Source organism: Cygnus olor, chromosome 2 (assembly GCF_009769625.2).
Source record: "Cygnus olor isolate bCygOlo1 chromosome 2, bCygOlo1.pri.v2, whole genome shotgun sequence".
NCBI lineage: Eukaryota > Metazoa > Chordata > Aves > Anseriformes > Anatidae > Cygnus > Cygnus olor.
In genome coordinates, this window is record NC_049170.1 from 113,404,503 (window position 1) to 113,423,331 (window position 18,829).

The 18,829-nt window shown below is 39.5% G+C and overlaps 1 protein-coding gene across 2 annotated transcripts in view; it reads right to left on the reverse strand.

The window, feature by feature from the left end:
- CDH2 (cadherin 2) overlaps window positions 1-18,829 on the reverse strand; it is a 118,706-nt gene that overhangs the window by 93,909 nt on the left and 5,968 nt on the right. The window contains exon 2 of one of the 2 annotated variants that reach the window (XM_040550251.1): window positions 13,321-13,432. In XM_040550251.1, coding sequence (XP_040406185.1) covers window positions 13,321-13,432 — 112 coding nt within the window. Of the gene's footprint in view, window positions 1-4,765; window positions 4,818-13,320; window positions 13,433-18,829 lie in introns of those variants that run through there. The other variant, XM_040550252.1, reaches the window with a different exon arrangement.

The window sequence follows — 18,829 nt, forward strand, 5'->3', positions numbered from 1 at the left end:
AAAGACCTTTAAGCAAACAAACCATGTTTTGACCTTCAGTGATATTTTTACGCTATGTATAGCCTGGAAAATTATCTGTACCATAAATACCTGTGGCTCATGACAGACATTATTAATAGAGTTGTGTAACAGCTTCTCAAACCGTTTATCTATCTCTGTACATTCTACAAAGCAACGCTCTTCAAGAAGATAGTGCAATTAAAAAGAATGCATAGGGAACTCTACAAAACCCTCACCAGACCCTGCTCATTGTTTGCAAACTGAAAACATGGACACTGACCCAGAGCAACAAATACAAACCACCTCCAACAACAATCTGACAACAAACTGACAACAAAGTATCCCCAAACTCCTTTAGATTTCTTTGCTTTTAAACATTAAAGCAGTCAAATTTATTTCACGGTATTTTCAGAAAGAACTTATCACAGAAAACACGTAGCAACCAATTCAGAGGTAACTCAGAAGTTCATCTTACAGGATCTTCAGAATTTGTGGAGGAAAATAAAATAACTCAATCCCTGAGAGGGAGGGGAAAATAAAAGTCTTCAGGCATAATTTTCATCCCATGCAGTGATTCTTACCAAGGAGCTGGAGTGCAGGTGCACTGACCTCCCTGCACACACACGGAGGTCCTGAATCCATCAAGCAGCTCCAGCTGAACCCATATGGGTTGCAAAGCCACGTGTGACGGGCAGCTGCAGATTACGGAATGGGACAAGCAATGCAACATATTTCTCTCCCTCACCAAACCCAAGGAGAGCATTCTTGTACAGTATTTAACACAATTTACAAAGCAGCTCTTCAGCAAATAGCAGGCAGGCTTAAAACCCAGCTTATTCTAAGCTCTTATTTGGTGACCCCTACAAAAAGGGTAAGTGAAAGTTTGCAGTCCCTGCAAGGAACACAAACATTCAGGGCTCACTCAGTCTATTACTGATGAACTGTGTTATAAAAGTGCCTTCAAAAATTAAGAAGCGGCTTTGTGCTAAATCATTTATTTAAGAGGAACATACACCTCAGTAACTTTACTTTTAATTTAAGATCAGCTGGAATATAGAAAACACAGATGCACAGACTGCCATTGCCTGAAGCAAGGCTTCGGCACCATGCAGACCAGAGTGGCCGCATGAAGCTCTGCGGGGAACACATAACAGAACAACTACCACAAAATTGGTCCCAAGGCCAGGAGCACCTCTATTTTGCCAGTCTTTACTTCCTTTAGATAATGAACCCATAGAAGGCTAACAAAATTCTCCATTTTAGTGTCTGACAGCATTTTTTTTTTTTGGTTGCTCAGCATCCGTAAGCTACAGAGTCCTTGTTGCAACAAATTAGGAGGAAATAAGTAACAGATCATTTGCACTTCTAACAATTAACTAAGAAAAAAAATTACCTTCTCTGAGGACAAAGTGATCCATTTTTATAAATAGTGACATGTATCACTGTCAAATATTTAATTTCCATAGAAGCAAATGACAAGATTTGAATTAAATGAGACTTACTTCACATGGTCGAAGTGCAGATGGTGACATGCAGCATTAAGAACAAGGGTTTTTCTCTTTTTTTTTGTTCTGGATTTCAAAATGATATGCAGTGCAGGTGCCATGAAACACACATAATCAGATCTAGGTAGGCAAAACCACCTCTGACACCCAAAAACACTAGATGGACAGCTCCAAGCTGTCTAAACTCCTACCCAAATGATTCTTAACGCTGCATAGAAGCGCTCCTACAAACTAAAATTTCACTCCATTTCATAGCTCCTCTGTTCTAGACCTACAATATTGCTACAGTATTGACTTTCTCCTGCTACCTTCATACACACAAACACTCCCCACGTACTTTCCACTAATTTCAGCATTTTTTCTACTTTTATGTAATAGGTACCTTATGAATATAAACTGCTGCAAAAGAAGCTACCAGCCTACCAAGAAGCTATCAGTTAGCAGCTACTGCATACAGAAGACAGACTGAATATGACCTGGTGACCTCAAAAGGACCTATGCTCCCTCATCAGCCATACCCCAAGAACTGAATTAATCAACTTCTTATAAAGGCACATACACGCACTAAAGCACAGTAAAAGAAAATTGTGGTTATGTGAACAGAAAAAACACATACTGAATCAGAAGATATTTTTACGGGGTAAAAAGCGTACCAGATGCTTTACAGAAAGCTATTAAGACAAGGTGTTTTTTTTTTTTTTTTCCCCAGGAAGAACTCAGACTACAATCAATACTGAAAACTGATTCTAAGCAAACAAAAACAACTATTAGATTTAGTGAATGAATTGTGATAAGGATGTAGCTTAGAGAAATCCATTCTAAACAACTTCTAGCGTAAAAGCCAGTGCTAAATAGCAAACACTATGAACAGGATAGAAAGAATAAGCAGAGATTATAAAATGCATCGCTGACTCACTGTCATACTTTCACCTGATCAACGAATGATACACTTAAAAAGGCTATCCAGCAAGAATATCAGCACATTAATGACGGAAATGTTTTATAGATTAGATAATTGTTTTACAAATTAGAGAATGAAGAGTCAAAAAGAAAAACATCGTTAAACATGGCCTTTATTTACCATTCCCCAACAGTTCTTATGCACCAGTTTTCTTGTACGGTTCTCCTTTGTGGAAAAGTAAATTTACAAACTACCTAAGTCAGGCATGAAGTTAAATTTAAGGTTTAAAAGCTTGTGCAGCAGAAAGCCTCAGAACACAAGCACTAATAACATTTTATGCATCCAGTTTCTGTCATGAGACTTAAGAGTTAATATATAAATGAGTGTACTGCACAGCAATTATTCTATTAATGAGCATAAACACAATCCAAATCCAGGAAAGTCAGAGTAATTCCCACTGATCTCAACTATGCATCAAATCCTATGTGCACGGCTAGTTGACAAAACCTGAAATAAAAGACTGAAAAACCCTCATAAACGCTCAGTATTTATTATCTGTTACTAATGTTTAAAAGCCACTCGCTTGTGGAAGAAAAGGTTTTTTCCCCTCTCTTTTCATATGCTTGAACCAAAACATTGACCTAATGCAACCAGTCACCCACCATTAATAAAAGCTCTGTGCTGAAAAACAACCAAGAGCAAGCCCTACGTGCACACATAATTTTGATACAGGTATGCTAAATGCAGAAAAAGTGCAAAAGTCTATTTACATAGATGTTTTGCTTGTATTTGATTGCCAGTTTACTTGTATTTGAATATCAATTTGCAAGCTAATTAGAGAACATTGCTGAGCCCATTACAGAAAAATAGTGCTCCACCATTAACTGCAGTGCTATCTAACTAATTCCTTTAAAGACTGGCTTCAAACACCATCTTCATCTCCATTCAAAACAATTAGTGTACATTTATTTCACATTTTAAACTACAGAGAATCAAATTTTTAAACACTTTAACAGATTGCACTGCTATTTTGATAGCTTTTATGTTACAAATTATGCTTTTAGGGATTTGTAACTTTCCTGTTTAGGGGAACGTTAAACTGGAACTCACAGAGGGGCTTAAATAATTCCTCTTTCTCTACAACCTGAGAGCCATGTGCCATTAACTTTCAAAAACAAACAAACTCTACTTCTTGAAAGGCAGTGCGGCACGGAGGAAAGAACTTGCTCCTGGAGGCGAGCAGGCAGACCGTAATTTTTGACACCGCTCACAACTCTGCCAAAGCCCAATGGTCAGTAAAATGGAATGGGAAGAACTCAAACCCGGGTGCCCCGGTGCTGCAGGACTACTGGCAGCAGGGTGAGCCAGTAAAAGGCATCGGCGGGCATCAGCCAGCTGGTCTGCAGCACACGGCTGGGGCAGACGGGGAGCCCTGCCCTGGAGTAAATTAAGACGGCAGAAAAAAAGCTCTCAGTTACAGTGCTGAGAGAAAAAAACAGCCAGGCACTAACAGAGACTCCAGCGCTGCCGAGTCTCATTCAGCTCTGACCTCCTTTTCTCACATTACCCTTCACAGAGATCTTTTCCTCCCTAAGTCCTTTTCTTCTCTCCTTTCCCCGTACCAGTGCCAAGCAGCACTCATCTTCACAGGGAACAGAAATGCTGGAAAAGGCCAAAGGGAAACATGCACAGAGCGTCACTGCTACTTCTGTCCACTTTGCACCAACTGATGAATTTTCAGACACAGAAGGACGTTTCCATGGGAAATCTACAGCTTGTTTTAATTTCACTGTTATCACATTGAGGGAAGGAACGGCAGCCCATGTCTGTGTCAGCCAGCTATGGCAACTGCCTAACTTTTGGATCCCTGGAAGATGCTGCTTACCAGAGTCATGGTATGGAGAGAGAGAGAACTGGACCCTTCCATCTACCCAGTTTAAGAGACAGAAAACTGGTAGTGACAGAGAAGGTAATATGAACAGCTGTATTGTGGTTTCTCTCTGAAGATCTAGCACAGCACTCATAAGCCCAAAAGCTGTTCTTAAGGTCCGTCACTGCTTCCATCAAGTCCAAACTATCCATCAGCAACATATTAAATCCCACAGGAGAACTAGCCCACCACAAGAAGCTGGAATAGCTTTGTGTCAGGTGAGCTTGCTGATCCAATTCATTCACCCCATGGCCACATCACTACAAGGTGTTTATGACTCAAGTGAAGAAAACTGCATTGTTAGACAGCCTCTCCTAGCTTTAATGAAGGCTGGTATTTTCACATACATTTAAACTGCACACCTATAAAAAAAACAAACCTGCACATCCAAAAAAAAAAAATCCAACACCGTTACTGGTAGCAATTCACCTGTAGCGTGAATCAGTGTTTCTCCAGACTGCTCCATAGACAGGGATGGATTCCAAGAGCTCAAACCCCACCGCTGCCTCCAGAAGAGAGGAGGAGCCACAGAGTGCAGCTATAGTATTTCTTTAGTGGAGCATATATGCTGGCTATAAGATCAGTTTAGCTTCAAAAGGCTCTTCCTTGTGCCACAATCTCTTCTCCCCTCCGGAGTTTCATCCCCCTCATCATCCTCCTTGCCTCTGGGAGACAAATGACCCAGCTGAAGCATATAGAGAGGGCTGGAACACCAGCTGCACTGTGTTAAATTGGAAGGCTTTAATGGGTACTAAAGGCCAGTTCCTCCTCCTACAGCCTAATTAGAAGATAACAGCAATTCCAGCCATTTCCCTTCCTTCTGCAATCTGATGCTGTTTCCTTGCACTCTCTTCTGTCCATCTTATATTCTCAGTTCAGCAGGGCTGACTGATGCCTAGGTTTGGGGAACTCTTCTGAAAGTTACCATCTCCAGATTAACATACATGCTCACGTTAAGTGCCAGACCATCACACATTCAGCCAAAAAGCAATGAATCTGGCTCACTGCATCCAATCAAAATCAGAGCAGTTCAAACTGTATCTGGATTTGTTGATTGACATTAAAGCCTTCAACAGAGTAGTATTTGATTTAATATAGTCATCAAGTGTTTAAATACTACTGGAATTTGTCTCTATTTAGTATGTTAATATGTTCTGTAAAATAAGGGCGTTTTCCTATAATACCAGTTCAATAGGATGCTCTGGTAACTTTGTCTTCTGGATTGTTAGAAAGATGACACGTCAACAAAAGATCTTATGTGATCATTTGAATGCATAATTATACATACCACGTGTCTTACGTTATGCTGACACAGGCAGCTTCACCCATGGTTTTACTCCTTGTGTTACACATACCGATCTCTCTCTATATATAATTCTTAATGCTGCTGTTGCTGGGTGATGATAAACTCGTCTCCCATCGCTGAATAAATCTGCCATCCTTCCGGGCACCTTTGTTTGCTCGGGAGAGCCTCTCGCAGAGCTCTGTAACCACCATTCCCCTCAGCCTCCCCTGGAGCACGGGTCAGCCTTGGAGAAGGCTCCAACTACAGCAACTCCTGGAGAAATAACAGCCCCTTGGGAATCAAGGCCAGATGGCATAGTTTAAAACAAGAGCTAAGGCTACACTAAGCGGTGTTAGAAACAGTATGAAACTAGAGCCAGCTTCAGAGGCAGAAACAAACATCTACTCTGCCATCCCCTGTTGAGCCATGCCCAGAGCTTACTGAGGCAGCTGACTCGGCTCTCCTAATTTGTATTTCTGCACAGAGAAAGGACATTGCATTTGAGATCCTCATAAGTAACCAGCTGAATATAGGAAAAGGGAATAAGTACTAATTAATTCAGTGCATTCCAAGTAAATGCACCATAAACAAAAATGAGTATCAGAGCTGGACTAATTAACCAAGACAGTAATTTACACATCCCAGAGCACTGCAACAATTCAGGTTCCATATAATTTCTCCATAAGTATACTTTTCTCTTTATCAAGATTTATTTGCAAGAACCCACAGTAGAAACAGAAGCAGAATTCCTTTTGTAGGGAGTAAGGGTGAGTCGAGTTCCTCCTCTGGAAAAATGGACAGAATAGTGTGTTTTTTTTTTTCTTTTACACAAAAAAACACCACTTCAATATACATATTACCACCCCTAATTGAAGTATTCCCTAAGAGGAAAGTGTTTTGATTATTATGTTTGCAGGTTTCTTTCAGAACGGCTTCTTCTTCTTCTTCTTCTCTAAAACACAAATGATAAATTCTCTGATACTGGATATACAAATTGATCCAGATGCTATATTCCGTAACAGCTTTAGGGTCCACTGAAGGACAATGGAATTTCATTTCTGAAATTAGATGTTTGTCATCTGTGCACATCCAACACATTGTTCAATTCCATTACTTACATTTATTGTTTATATACATAACATTTAGCATACAAACTTTCAATGAGAAAATACCAACATTAATCAGTAGCTCAATCTTAAAGAGTAAAATTGGATATCGCATACAAATCACATACAGAATTTTACAGAAGTAACAAAAAAGTAGTCACCATTCAAGTAGGTATTTTAACCGCTGTTCAGTAAGGTGAGCATATGTTTTGTGTATACTCTACAATGTATCCTATATTTAAGAAGTGGAGAAAAGGGAGTAGGAAAACTCTCTCTTGCTTCAGCAGAAGAAAAGCAAGATCTGTTTTTTAGGGAACAAGTATCTGAGAATAAGTTAAGAGCTTGGTAGATAAACACACAAAAAAAAGCATAAAACAGGCACTGTGTAGTAAAAGCAAATAGAGGAAGCTCTACCAATCCTGGATAGTAAGCTCAACACTGACACAAGAGAATTTAAGATGCTGTGGGGAACAAAAAAAAGACAAACAGGAAAGCTGTTTGAGAGAAGAAGAGAAAAAGGATTTAAAAGGCATGAGAGTGAGAATTGGAATACAACTGTAACATAAAATAGAACAACAGGAAAAGCATCACCAAATAGCAGCACTGAAATTTGCTCTGCCTCGCAAGTGAAAGGCCAAAAACAAACCTACTAAATGTTAAGCGGGACTGCTGAGAAAAACAAACATATCCCCAACATAAGCTTCTTAAAAAAAGTCACAGTTCCACTAGGGCCTGAAAGTATAACTTGAAGGGTGTTTTTTTGTTTGTTGAGTGTTTTTTTTTTTAGGGGGGAGAGGGGACGGGATGGGTATGGGTAGGTTGTGCAAAAAGAGAATTTCAAAAAAAAAAAAAACAAACACACATTTGGGAAGAATTGAAGCAATTTCTTTCAGTTTGCCAGCAACTCACAGAGAGACCCCATCCATCTGAGATTCTTTGGCTGTCTGCCTGGAAGGAACATGTCAACTTGTCTTTTTGCTTAAGGCAAGGAGACTTCAAACAAAGCAGTTACCATTTTATTTTTTTTATTTTTTCATTGAAAAAAGTAACAAAAAACAACCCGCAAACATTTTTTTGTGGGGAAATAATAATTTCCCTCTTGGAAAATATGATTCTGCTAAAAACACTTTCCCTGGCTTTACGGTTATTGCTCACTGGAATATCAAAGAAGCCAGCGCACACCAGCATAGCAAGAATACAATTGTATAGAAGTTATTTTTTTTTTTAAGCAAGGAATAAAATGTAAGCCTTAAAAGAAGCGGTATTGCTTTGTTTTAAGCATGATGACTTTCGGAAGTAATTCTGTTCTTCATTGAAGATGGTGGATGATTCGGTCCAAGTTCTGCTCACACAGGTGCATGGGGACACATCTGCAGATGGCACCACAGGTGACAAGACACAGGAAGACACCAAATGCTGAGGGGAACCAAAGATGCTGACCAATGCTGCACAAAAAGCAAGGCAAACAAGGGGGAAACTTCTCTCCCGAGCCTCACATTCCCAGCAACAGGTTTCAGGATTGTTTAAAAGTAAATGTTATTTTCAGTTGTAAGCTATAAAGTCAGTCAGTGGGAATGTCAAAATCAAATTCTGTCACCAAATATCAAAGCATCAAAACAAACATTATTTACTTTGAGTTTCACTGCTAGAAGAGAAAAAGCAGCAAGGATACCACGGCTCTGTTAAATCATACAAGATCTTTCAGCAAAGATCCAGGGAGGAGGAGCGTGAGTTTTACCCCAGGTAAGCTGGCCAACCCCATTCAATTCATGGTTTCATGAACCCTTGGGACCAGCCTCAGAAAGGAGAGAAGGTGTAAGCAACTTTCTCAGCTCCCCTTGGCTTACATCGCTCACGGTACCGTGGGGTTATTCACCCATAATCACTGCTTATCCCAGTGACCAACCCCAAGATATTTTTTCCTCTACTACTGTGCAACTTGAGAGAACTTGGAAATATTTTGTAGCTACACAGTGCTCAAACAATACATTTAAGGATCTTGCCTACACAGCAGATTTGCTTAGCAGAGAACTAAAATCATGCATTTAGTAGCAGGACAAACAGTATTAATATAAATTCTGTGAAAGAAAAAAAATATCTAAAATAAATTATTGGACTAAAAATCTGGAAGTTTAAGACATGATTCTGCAAATAACCATTCATGTAACCTCGCTAGGTAGATGATTTTAGTAAAAATGCATTGTTTTTATCTTAAGATTTGCAGGATGTAGAACAAAGATTAGATAAACAGGCTCAATATGCACATCAAACAGCCTTACTTTATTTTTTTAAACTGGATAACTACAAAACTGTGATAAAACCATCAGAAGCAAGGACATTTAATATATTAAATGTAACTCCCTCTTTGACTTAACCTCTTCTTCTCCAAATACCGAATCCTCCAAGCAATCTTTATATTTTGTTTAAAGAAACAAGTCAGAAGTAGTGTGTCTGTAAATTTGGGTTAGATATCTACTTCTAATAGGTGAAGCCTGGCGAGTTACTTGCACAGGATTTTTTTCATTTAATGTTGGGCTTTTAATCTTAAAATACTTACAAGCACATCGAAGTCTAGAAGAAGTAGGGGTCCAAAAAACTACACAGCTTTATGAGTAAGAGACTTTTTAGAGGTGTGTGAAGTTTCTTTTAATTTTGTTTGAGACTATTCCTTTTCTTTTTCCCCCTCCCTTGAAGGTTCTGGTTCCGAGCTCACCTTGGTGAAGTAACCATAACTCCACTGGAGCGACCAGTGCCAGGTGAAACAACATGTAGAACTTGATAAATTCAGAATTAGACCTACCGTACTTTCCTTACGTGTGTTTACTGACTCGAGCATGCTATACGTTGACTTGCCACAAATTTCAACTAGAAATGGGAAATAATGAGTGAGGTAGGGCATTTTCTTGTCTTGTAAGAAGTAAAAGGCAAAGCTGAAGACACCGGCTTTGAAGAGTCTCCAAGGCTGGAAGAGGCGAACATGGAAGCCCCAGACACCAGTGACACTGCCAGAAGAACGGGACGCATAGCATACTGTAGGCTATCTCCTACACAGCTCAGTCACCACCTGCTAAAGGAGAAGTTTTCAGATTCTTTTGCCAAGTCTTCCAACTGGCTGTACCTTGTCCCTACAAGAGATTCCTCTTTCCTCCTTAAACCAAGGGCAGCTATCTTCTTTTGCCTCTTTCCTTCCCTCTACCCAGTTAGTAAATGCTACCCCCCCACACACCATCCCTTTTCTAACTTTTATTATGCTGAATATATTCCTCCACCAATTTTCCACATCCAATGACAACTGAATGCATGGATACCATCTGAACACGCGCCCTCATGCACATAAGGACAAACTAGCAGAGGATGACATATCCTAGCCATATGTATAAATGGAGAAAGCCGTTATCAATTAAAAAGATATATTTTTAGCATAATAGGAACAAGAGTCTGACCCTCCTAGGAGTACAAAACCATTTGAGTACAGGAATAGAAAAAGAACCCCCTCCAGAAAATGCAAAGTATCACATCTTGTGTGGTACAATGCTGCCCCATACTCTCAAATGGGAATGCTTCCTATAATAATACTTAAAAAAATAGATATCCCAGATCACTGTAACAACTGAAAGTCACAGATCAACAAGTCATATGGTAATTCTAATCTTATTTACATTTTGGTGAGAGAGATGGAAATTGAAGGTCTCATAGAAGCCTTGTCCCCCCGTGGTCAAGATAAAAGCATATAAACATGAGAGAGATTAAACATCTTGTCATTTTCTTGGTGAATATTTTAAGAAATGACATGTCAAGAAAACATCAAGTCAGACTGAGATTATTCTGCAGCTGGCTGAGAAGATCATAAAGCTTATACGCTTGTTGTATCAATGCACAAATTCAAAGGAAATTAAAGCTTTCATTTCTAAATCATATAGGAAACCTATAGTTATACATCTGTCACTTCTGAATTTATACCAGTATAAGCATGCAGTTAGATATAGATGAGGCCACTGAGATCAGAATCAGGCCCATGGTTATACTTAAGAAGCAAATGTCATGCAACTATACATAACTTGTAGCGTCATCCGAATCTAGTTTAATAACCAGAAAATAGGCTTTTGACAACAATAGTATTTCAAAATGACAGTGTAATTAAATTTAAGTCAAAGCTATGCAATGATGGACCGTATGTTTATGTGTAACTACCAAATTATATGCTTTTAAGCATGTCAGAATTTTCAAAAGAATAAACCACTGCAGTAATTCAACTGAGGAAATAGTAGTAGGAAACAAACTCCCCCAGGTCATTTCAAAATCAGTTGATATGATGTGATACACACTGTATGCTCTGCAAGGTTTTTCTCATTCCTACTTCCCTAAAATGCTATGCATTTTGATACCATTCAAGGACAAATCAACGGTATGCTTCACTCACATCAAAATTTTAAAAAGCAACAGGAGGGACTGTGTGACTGTGATGACTAATGAAAAAGGAAGTCAGTTTTCCATCTGTATGTTACTAGTTCAAAAACAGCTAAGGCTGGTCAGTCATTATCATTGGATTCGTATGAGTAATGCTAAGAAGGAATTAGCTGGCAGTTCACTGCAGTTCCCAGCTAGTAGAAAAAAGTGAAAGAAATTGCAGAGAGGGTCAATTCCATGAAGAGTAAAGACAGCTTTCATGGGACAAGGTAGATCTCAAAACTGTGTCATCTCCATTTGATGATTAATCGACAACATAACTTATCAGTAACAAACAGGGGTTTCAAGACAACACTTTTGGAAAGCAGGCGCCTTCTGAGCTACCTGTTGCTGCTTCTGCCCCTTGCTACAGGTTTGTATATCATCTACCAAAGCAGTTCTCAGTGCCAATGGCTACTGCTAGAGCCTACTGCAGAATCTTATATTAACTCCTGCTTGGCAGAACAGTGAGGTAAATTCTTTCTTCTTCATTATTTTCTCAATCAGCAGAAAGTTTAACCTAATGCATGAATTTCTACGCTATTCTTCAAAAAAAGTAAAAGTCTATGGTGGTAAAATACAATTTCTTGAAACTGAACAGAAAAAAAAAACTTTAATAACTGAAGTTTAGATAGACTAACGCTAATCAATTAATCCTGCATTCAAGTTTCCACTACTCAAAAGCACAACACAAGTCTGTAAAAATATAATTAAGGAGAAATACTGATACACGCAGCATGTAAAATCAAGACTATAGCTTTCACTTTGCTTGGTTTGTAGACTCATTAGAATTTTTTCATTTAAGTGTCTTGATCTGTGTAACCATATTTATATGCAAGAGAAAAATTAAATTAGTCCTTAAGATGTATTTGAAACTGTCTGAAACTGATGTTCTTAGTTCCACAATTTCAGAATTAGATGGAAGAAAACTACAACATTGACGCTAGCATTTTATAAAGCAGTGAAATTAACACATTTTTTAAAATGTTATACTTCATAAAATTTTATGCTGAAACTTAGCTGCTTAGGAAATCTAAGAAAGGTTCAGAGCGCATGCCTCTATGTTACACAGATGACTACTCTATCCCTGAAGGAAAGAGACACAAAAAGGGCAGTGAACCCAATTCTCCACCTGGACAACTCCTGGGCACACGGACAGACCTACTGACTTCAGTGCATCCCGCACGGAGGCGAGGGCTTGCACTGGTGGAGCTTGCTTCTAGCTGGGGACTTGGCTAGCCTTGTTCTGGGCACAGTGCCATTCAGACACAGATACGTGCCAGGGTGAAGCAGCAGCGCTCTGTCCAAGAGATAGCGCTGGCATTACCCTGCGCCTCTTGGCAGGGCTCCTCACCGAGCCCTGAGAACAGCGGTCACTGAGCAGGGCTCACAGACAACCACTCTCGGTGTAGCTCCCTGTCCCGCGTCTTGCTTTCCAAAGGTGCCTCTCCTCAGGTCACCAGCAAAAAGCAATCAACGCATGCTGTCGTCTTCATTAAAGTATCCACGCCGGCCCTGTTGCCTGTGGTTGTGTCCCCCATCTTAGGCAGGTACATAAGGAGCATAATCACTTAATTCTCTACATGTGGTCAGAGGCATGCTACTGTACAGCCGCCTCCTGTCCAACAAATACATACGGAGAGGCAGAGCTGCAGCCATTATCCTCCTATGGGAACTCCAGTCTCATTAAGACTGCTGCCCCGGACAGCTCCCTACTAAAGGAACCATCCCCGCATTAATCTGAAAACTAAGGGTTGGTGTAACTGCAGTACTTCTATGGGAACTGTAAAGCAGAAGAGAAACTTTCTTTACCTTTTCGTCACTCATACACGGGTTCTAATTATAGGCTGATGACATATGAGTTTAGCATTTGTAATAGGAAGTATCAGTGGCAACACCGTTCTGAGAAAGATTAGTGCACTATCACAGGGAGGCTTGCAATACAGAATTTACAGTCAATATAGGTGCATGTGCTACCATTAATGCCAACAGATTTTCTAAGTCCTATGACAATAATCAAAAAATAAACACAGAAGAGCAGATGTTCCTTCCTGAAAGCGTTTGCGTCCTAAGAATGAAAACGCTCCAGACTGATTTATGGTTAATATTCTAGGAAATAAAAATCAAAACATCTTTTCTAACAGTACCGTTAAGAAGAGGCTGTCCTCCATGTACACTCCTCGACACGACGGCACTGTGAACATCTTCAGGAAATCCCGTCTTGCACAACATGTCTTCACAAGCTGCTTTTATTGGTGCCTGAAATGCAAGACAAAATTTATGTAATATTGCAACCCTCATTCACCAGAGAAACATTCCAGTTGGCACATACTCCGTTTTGCTGCTATCTTGTACAAACAGCATCTTTGTTTCTAAATGACTGCAATTAGAAGTCCGAGGGCAAAGGGTTAATCTCTCTGATAACTGGAATGGAAGGAACAAGTCCCGCTTGTCTGGTAAGATCTAAATAATACACAATCTTGATTCTTCTGACAACTGAACATTTCAACTAAATCAGCCATTGAGACCGAAGTGGAAACGTAGGGGGAACAAAAACATTCTTTCCTCTGGAAATAAATGTTACACAAAACCAAACAGCAACTTTTTCCACCGCCAGATAGATTTGAGAGGAAAGACTTCAGCCACTGATTTAAAATGCTTTATTTAGAGTATTTCTATGTGAGGTTGCACCAGTACCAGTAACTTCAGATAGAGTGCTACATTTGCAGTAACTTAACAGAACTTACATTTGTGTTAGCATTCAAACAGATACCATAGGAAGTCAAATGCTTAAAACACAATCACCATCTATTTCAAAGGAATGTTAAGTTAGAAAGAGAGCAGCTCATTATTAAATTTGCACAACAAGGTGAAAGTCAAGCCATTGAAACAGTTTGTTCTCTCACTTGTAAGAAAGTTTCCCTTCAACTCACGTTTTAAAAAGTTTCATAAATGACTTTTTTATGAAGAAATATAACACAACAGCATGTGGAAACTTTTTTTTTGTTCTGTGTAGTTCCACGTTCAAAAGATGATTCTGATTGCTAAGTTACTTTCCAGGGCACTTTGCTGCTAAGTGAAAAAAATAGTAATAATAAAAAAAAATCCAGTTTTCCATAGCAAAAGACTAAGATCTCTTTTCAGTGGATTGTTTTTGTCTCATTTTAGTGCTGCACAAAACGACAGCCTTCCATGTGCCTAACTGACCAGGTATAGCAAAACCCCTCCACACCGCGAAAGGCAGAGGCCAGCTCCCACAGCAGCCTACGCCAAGCTCCATCACAGACATCCTAAGGCCAGTTGCAAAATCTGACGAATGCCTCCATGCTAAATAAAAGCCTATCCATGTGCATGCCCAGATGTAGTACGTGGTCTTCGACAACACGAGCAACTGTGCTGCGATTTCATACCTAAATCTGGTCAAGACTTTTAATTAGGTTTTCTTTTTTACTTTCCCAGATGGGCTTCCATCAATCGATCTACTCAGGGCCACGTAAGCATGCTTGCATACACTTAGCAAAGCAAGCCCAACAGGAAAGAGGGAGGGGAAAAAAAAACCAAAAAACGGAGAGAGACAAAGAGGAGCTGATGGCGCTACACCCATTTACCACCTTCCTGAGCACTCATTCAGGGTATTAGATGCTGAAATCCTGAGCTCAGTGATCATGCACTTCCCACGCAGTGAAGGAGGAGCACTCGCCACCTCCTGCAGTGGTTGTGTCACCTGTTTGGAAGGCAAGATTAAAGATTCACTGGTCCTGGAGGTCGAGCACTGCAATTTAACATTACTGCTGTGCTCTTGGCTCCAGCTTGGGTCCACCTATGCTTGGTAAGAGGGCTGCAGCCCACGATCTGCAGTCTGCCTACGGGTTTATCAGCACTTTTCACTGGAATTTTTCAAGCACGCAGCTATCTGCGACTGCTCTGTGTCTTAGCGCAGTCAAAATTTTTGAGATTAGCTTCCACGTGTTTAACTGCACACCGTCTGTAAAACAAATCCCTTTTTGACAGAGGCAGGTTAGGGCACGCTTATCCAGACCATTACGGTGGCAAACCCAAGAAGGCAGTATGCCCTGGTATGTAGCAGGACGGCCAACCGGTGGCACTCCAAGAGGGGAAGCTTTCTTCATCAGAAGCTGTCAACGAGGCTCAACTTGGCTGCAGATAAGCAGAAGTGCAGCAGCAAAAAACATACCTGCCCTCAGTCTGCTTGACACTGCTATGGGCACAGCCATCTCAGGGAATGAAAGAGTTAGAGCAGATATGGGACCCATCTCAAATAATGGGGGTTTCTCCAGGGAAGAAGAATCCAGCAGAAATGCATTCTCTCCACTGACACGTGAGGCCAAGCTCAGCATGCCAACTCCTATTAGGATAATTTTATTGCTAATACGAGGAGGGATTCATAGCGCAATCAGATGCGCTTACACCTACCTGATCCTAACCAAGCAGCTCAACACTTACACCAGCAATAAAAATTAACGTTTACTACCTACCTCCAAGTTAGTATGGCTACCTAGGTAAGCACCCAGTAAGAGAACTTGTAATTAATTACCATGCATCCAGTTAACTTAAATTGTGGCATGGGTTTCTCTGTGGCTTACACATTACACAGGTTTCTCACCTGTGTTCAGTTATATAAGTACTTTTAAGTTTTTATATGGCTAAAGAGAAACCAAACACACAAATACTGGAAGAAAGGAACGAGGCTTAAATGACCAGGAGACTGTGTCAGCTGCAAAGCTGGAACCTAGCCCTTTCAAACACTGATGTTTTTAAAGATGAAAACACGGTAAATCAAAAATAATTACGATTCCAGCTGCTCGTTTCCTCAGCTTTAGAACTCAAATCACAGGTTTTGTAAAGTTTCTATAATTTGAAAGAAAAAGAGTAAGACTTGTTTAAACTACTGCATAAAAGGTGACCTCAAAGCAAATGTGATAGAGAAGAAAAAATAGCCTTTCATCGTATCCTTGAAACAAAAAAGGTCCTGGGTGGGCAGCTGAGGAGATAACAGGATTTTATAACAAGTCTGCACTGATGCGCCTGGGAATCTTTCAGTCTTTCCAACAATCTATATGTACTAAACAACTCTTATAAACTGAAACAATGCCCACTGAAACAAAGACGTGGGGACATGAATAGAGAGCCTTCTTTATTCTTTCATTTTCAGCCATCAATTTTATCTGGAGACAAAAGACTGTACTCTACTCTCCGAAAACAGTCCTTTGTAAAGATTGTTTGAGAATAAAAACACAAGGGAAGGAAGAATTCAAATTTTCAGCAATTCTTTATCGCCCTATGTTAAGCATTCGGAATTAAGTAGAAGTTGTAGCTTCAGACACACTGGGTCATATCAAGTTCAGCCTAAAAGTACTGCAAGACTTAAACCATTTTAACTCTAAGCAAAAGATGATGCTGAAATATTTTTATCCCCTTATCTGGGGCAAAAGGGAAAAGCTAGTGAAGATTATGGGGGCACATTACTGTAATTTACAGGATTTTGTGTGATTAGTACAATTCCCAAGACTATTTTGAACATAAGATAATATTACTTGTACGTTCATCTACAGAAGGACACTACTGAAAAACTATCTTTTATGATGGAAAGTAATTACCTTAGCTTCTGCCCATATAAAACCTACTTAATGGAGTTACAAAGCTTTGAACAAGCTCAGCACTTGGAAAATTCTTCTCTAGTACTATCGGACTTTGCTAAAGCAAGATAGAGTCACCACCAAAAAACTAGTTTGCCTTCCTGATCCCCTCTAGCTTATTTAGTCACTTTTAACTGCAAAACAAGTAACAAACATTACTATCTCCAGATACTGAACACCTACTCAACCTTGGCGTAAATACTCACAAACTCAAGTAATGTGGTATTCAAGTACAAACTCAGTGCTGTAGATCTCAGATTAAATGCAAAAGGCAAACTGCAATCATGAATCAACATGACGTAAACTAGAAGTCCTCTGTCAAAGTTATTATTCAGTCAATTAACAGAACATTTTGATACAGTTGGTAAGCCTCCAGTTTTTGTACCCTGCTCCTCAGTTACGTTAACATCATATCTAAATACTTGGGTATCTAGAAACCTGTGGCTTAATTTCAAGGTAGTGTTGCAGCTTAATTAAAAAACAAAACAAGACAAACACAAAAACAGAAACTGATGACAATCTCAACTCCGTAACTGTAATGAATCACGTTTATGTATTTTTCTAAACATCACCAGTAAGATTCTTCCAACAATACTGGCTTCACACTTGTGAAAAGACTGTAAATTGAAACAAAAGTAAAAAAGATAGGATTGTTTCATTGGTGTTGATGGTTCTGGACTACTATGTCTCTCCAATTTTCATACATTCTAGGACGTAGACACATTTAGAATGCAGTTCCTTAAAAAAAACACTCCAACTATTTAAAAATGCAAGCTCACCACATGACTATAGGAGCAATTTCATATCACAACACGCATCCTACATTTGCAGAACTGGGCTCTTAAACACTGCTTTCAAACAGGATTGGTCTTGTTCCTTGTGCACATGCCATACACCACTGGAGTTCAGCAGAATCTATTCATCTGAAATATCAAAGTGTCTGCTTTTGCTCTGTTTGCATTTGCATGTACTACAACATCAGATTTCTTTATATTGATTGTAACAGAACGCAAGGGAAGTTGTTCCTGAAAGACTTCTTTCTTTTACGCTCAATATAGCTAACTCCTATAGGAAAATAAGCCTACATAGTGAAATAAGAAATGGAAGGGTATGCATCAGAGAAAATATCATACTATATACTTATAATTGGATGCATTACAGCTGCTAGTTGCCAAGTCCAGCCAATTCAAAGGGCATTGTCGTGTGAAGCTCAAAACAAAGTCTTACTAATTATACGTATGACAGAGCAGGAACTGGGTATTTGAGCTCTCCCTCCTTAATAAGCAACATTAATTTGCAATTGTGACAGTAATGTTAAACTTGAGCACAGATCACAGAAACATCTGTGACTGTGTTTAGAGACTGGGTGTTTCTTAATTAATTTAAAGGCCAAAACTATACCCAGCATTCATTTACAATTTACCTAACTCTAGAGATTGTTTTATCCTTATGTTTTTTTTTTTAATCCGGTCTTAATACATCGTCTGACATGTGATATGCTATACCAGGTGGGTCTTAGGATGAGTTTCTACAAAATATCAAAACGTAATAGACATATGAAAGATCACAGAAGGATCATAGCCACATCTCTGATATACTTTGGATTCAAAACTTGAGAACGGTTCAGCATCTCTCCCTTAATCTCTGACTTATTGCAAAGAGCTGCAAGTTTATACCTTCGCACTACTTAAGACAGTTGCACAGAACTCCAGAAAATATAGTCAAGTACAATTTGTTTTCAACTGTGGATTGCAACTGGAGAGAAAGAAAAGTGCCTTTCATTCAAACTGTTCTGGAAGCCAACAACTTCCAGAATTGGTGCCAGACCAAGTTCTCCCAGAGGTCACTGAGTTACCTCTTTTTCAGCAACCCCAGAAATCCAGCTTCTTGAACCAATTCTCAAGACTCTTAAACACTTTTCCTAAACAACAGGATCTACAACTTCTACGATATCATTTGTTTTAAAATGAATTGCCTTAGACCACCACCGTTTACCATA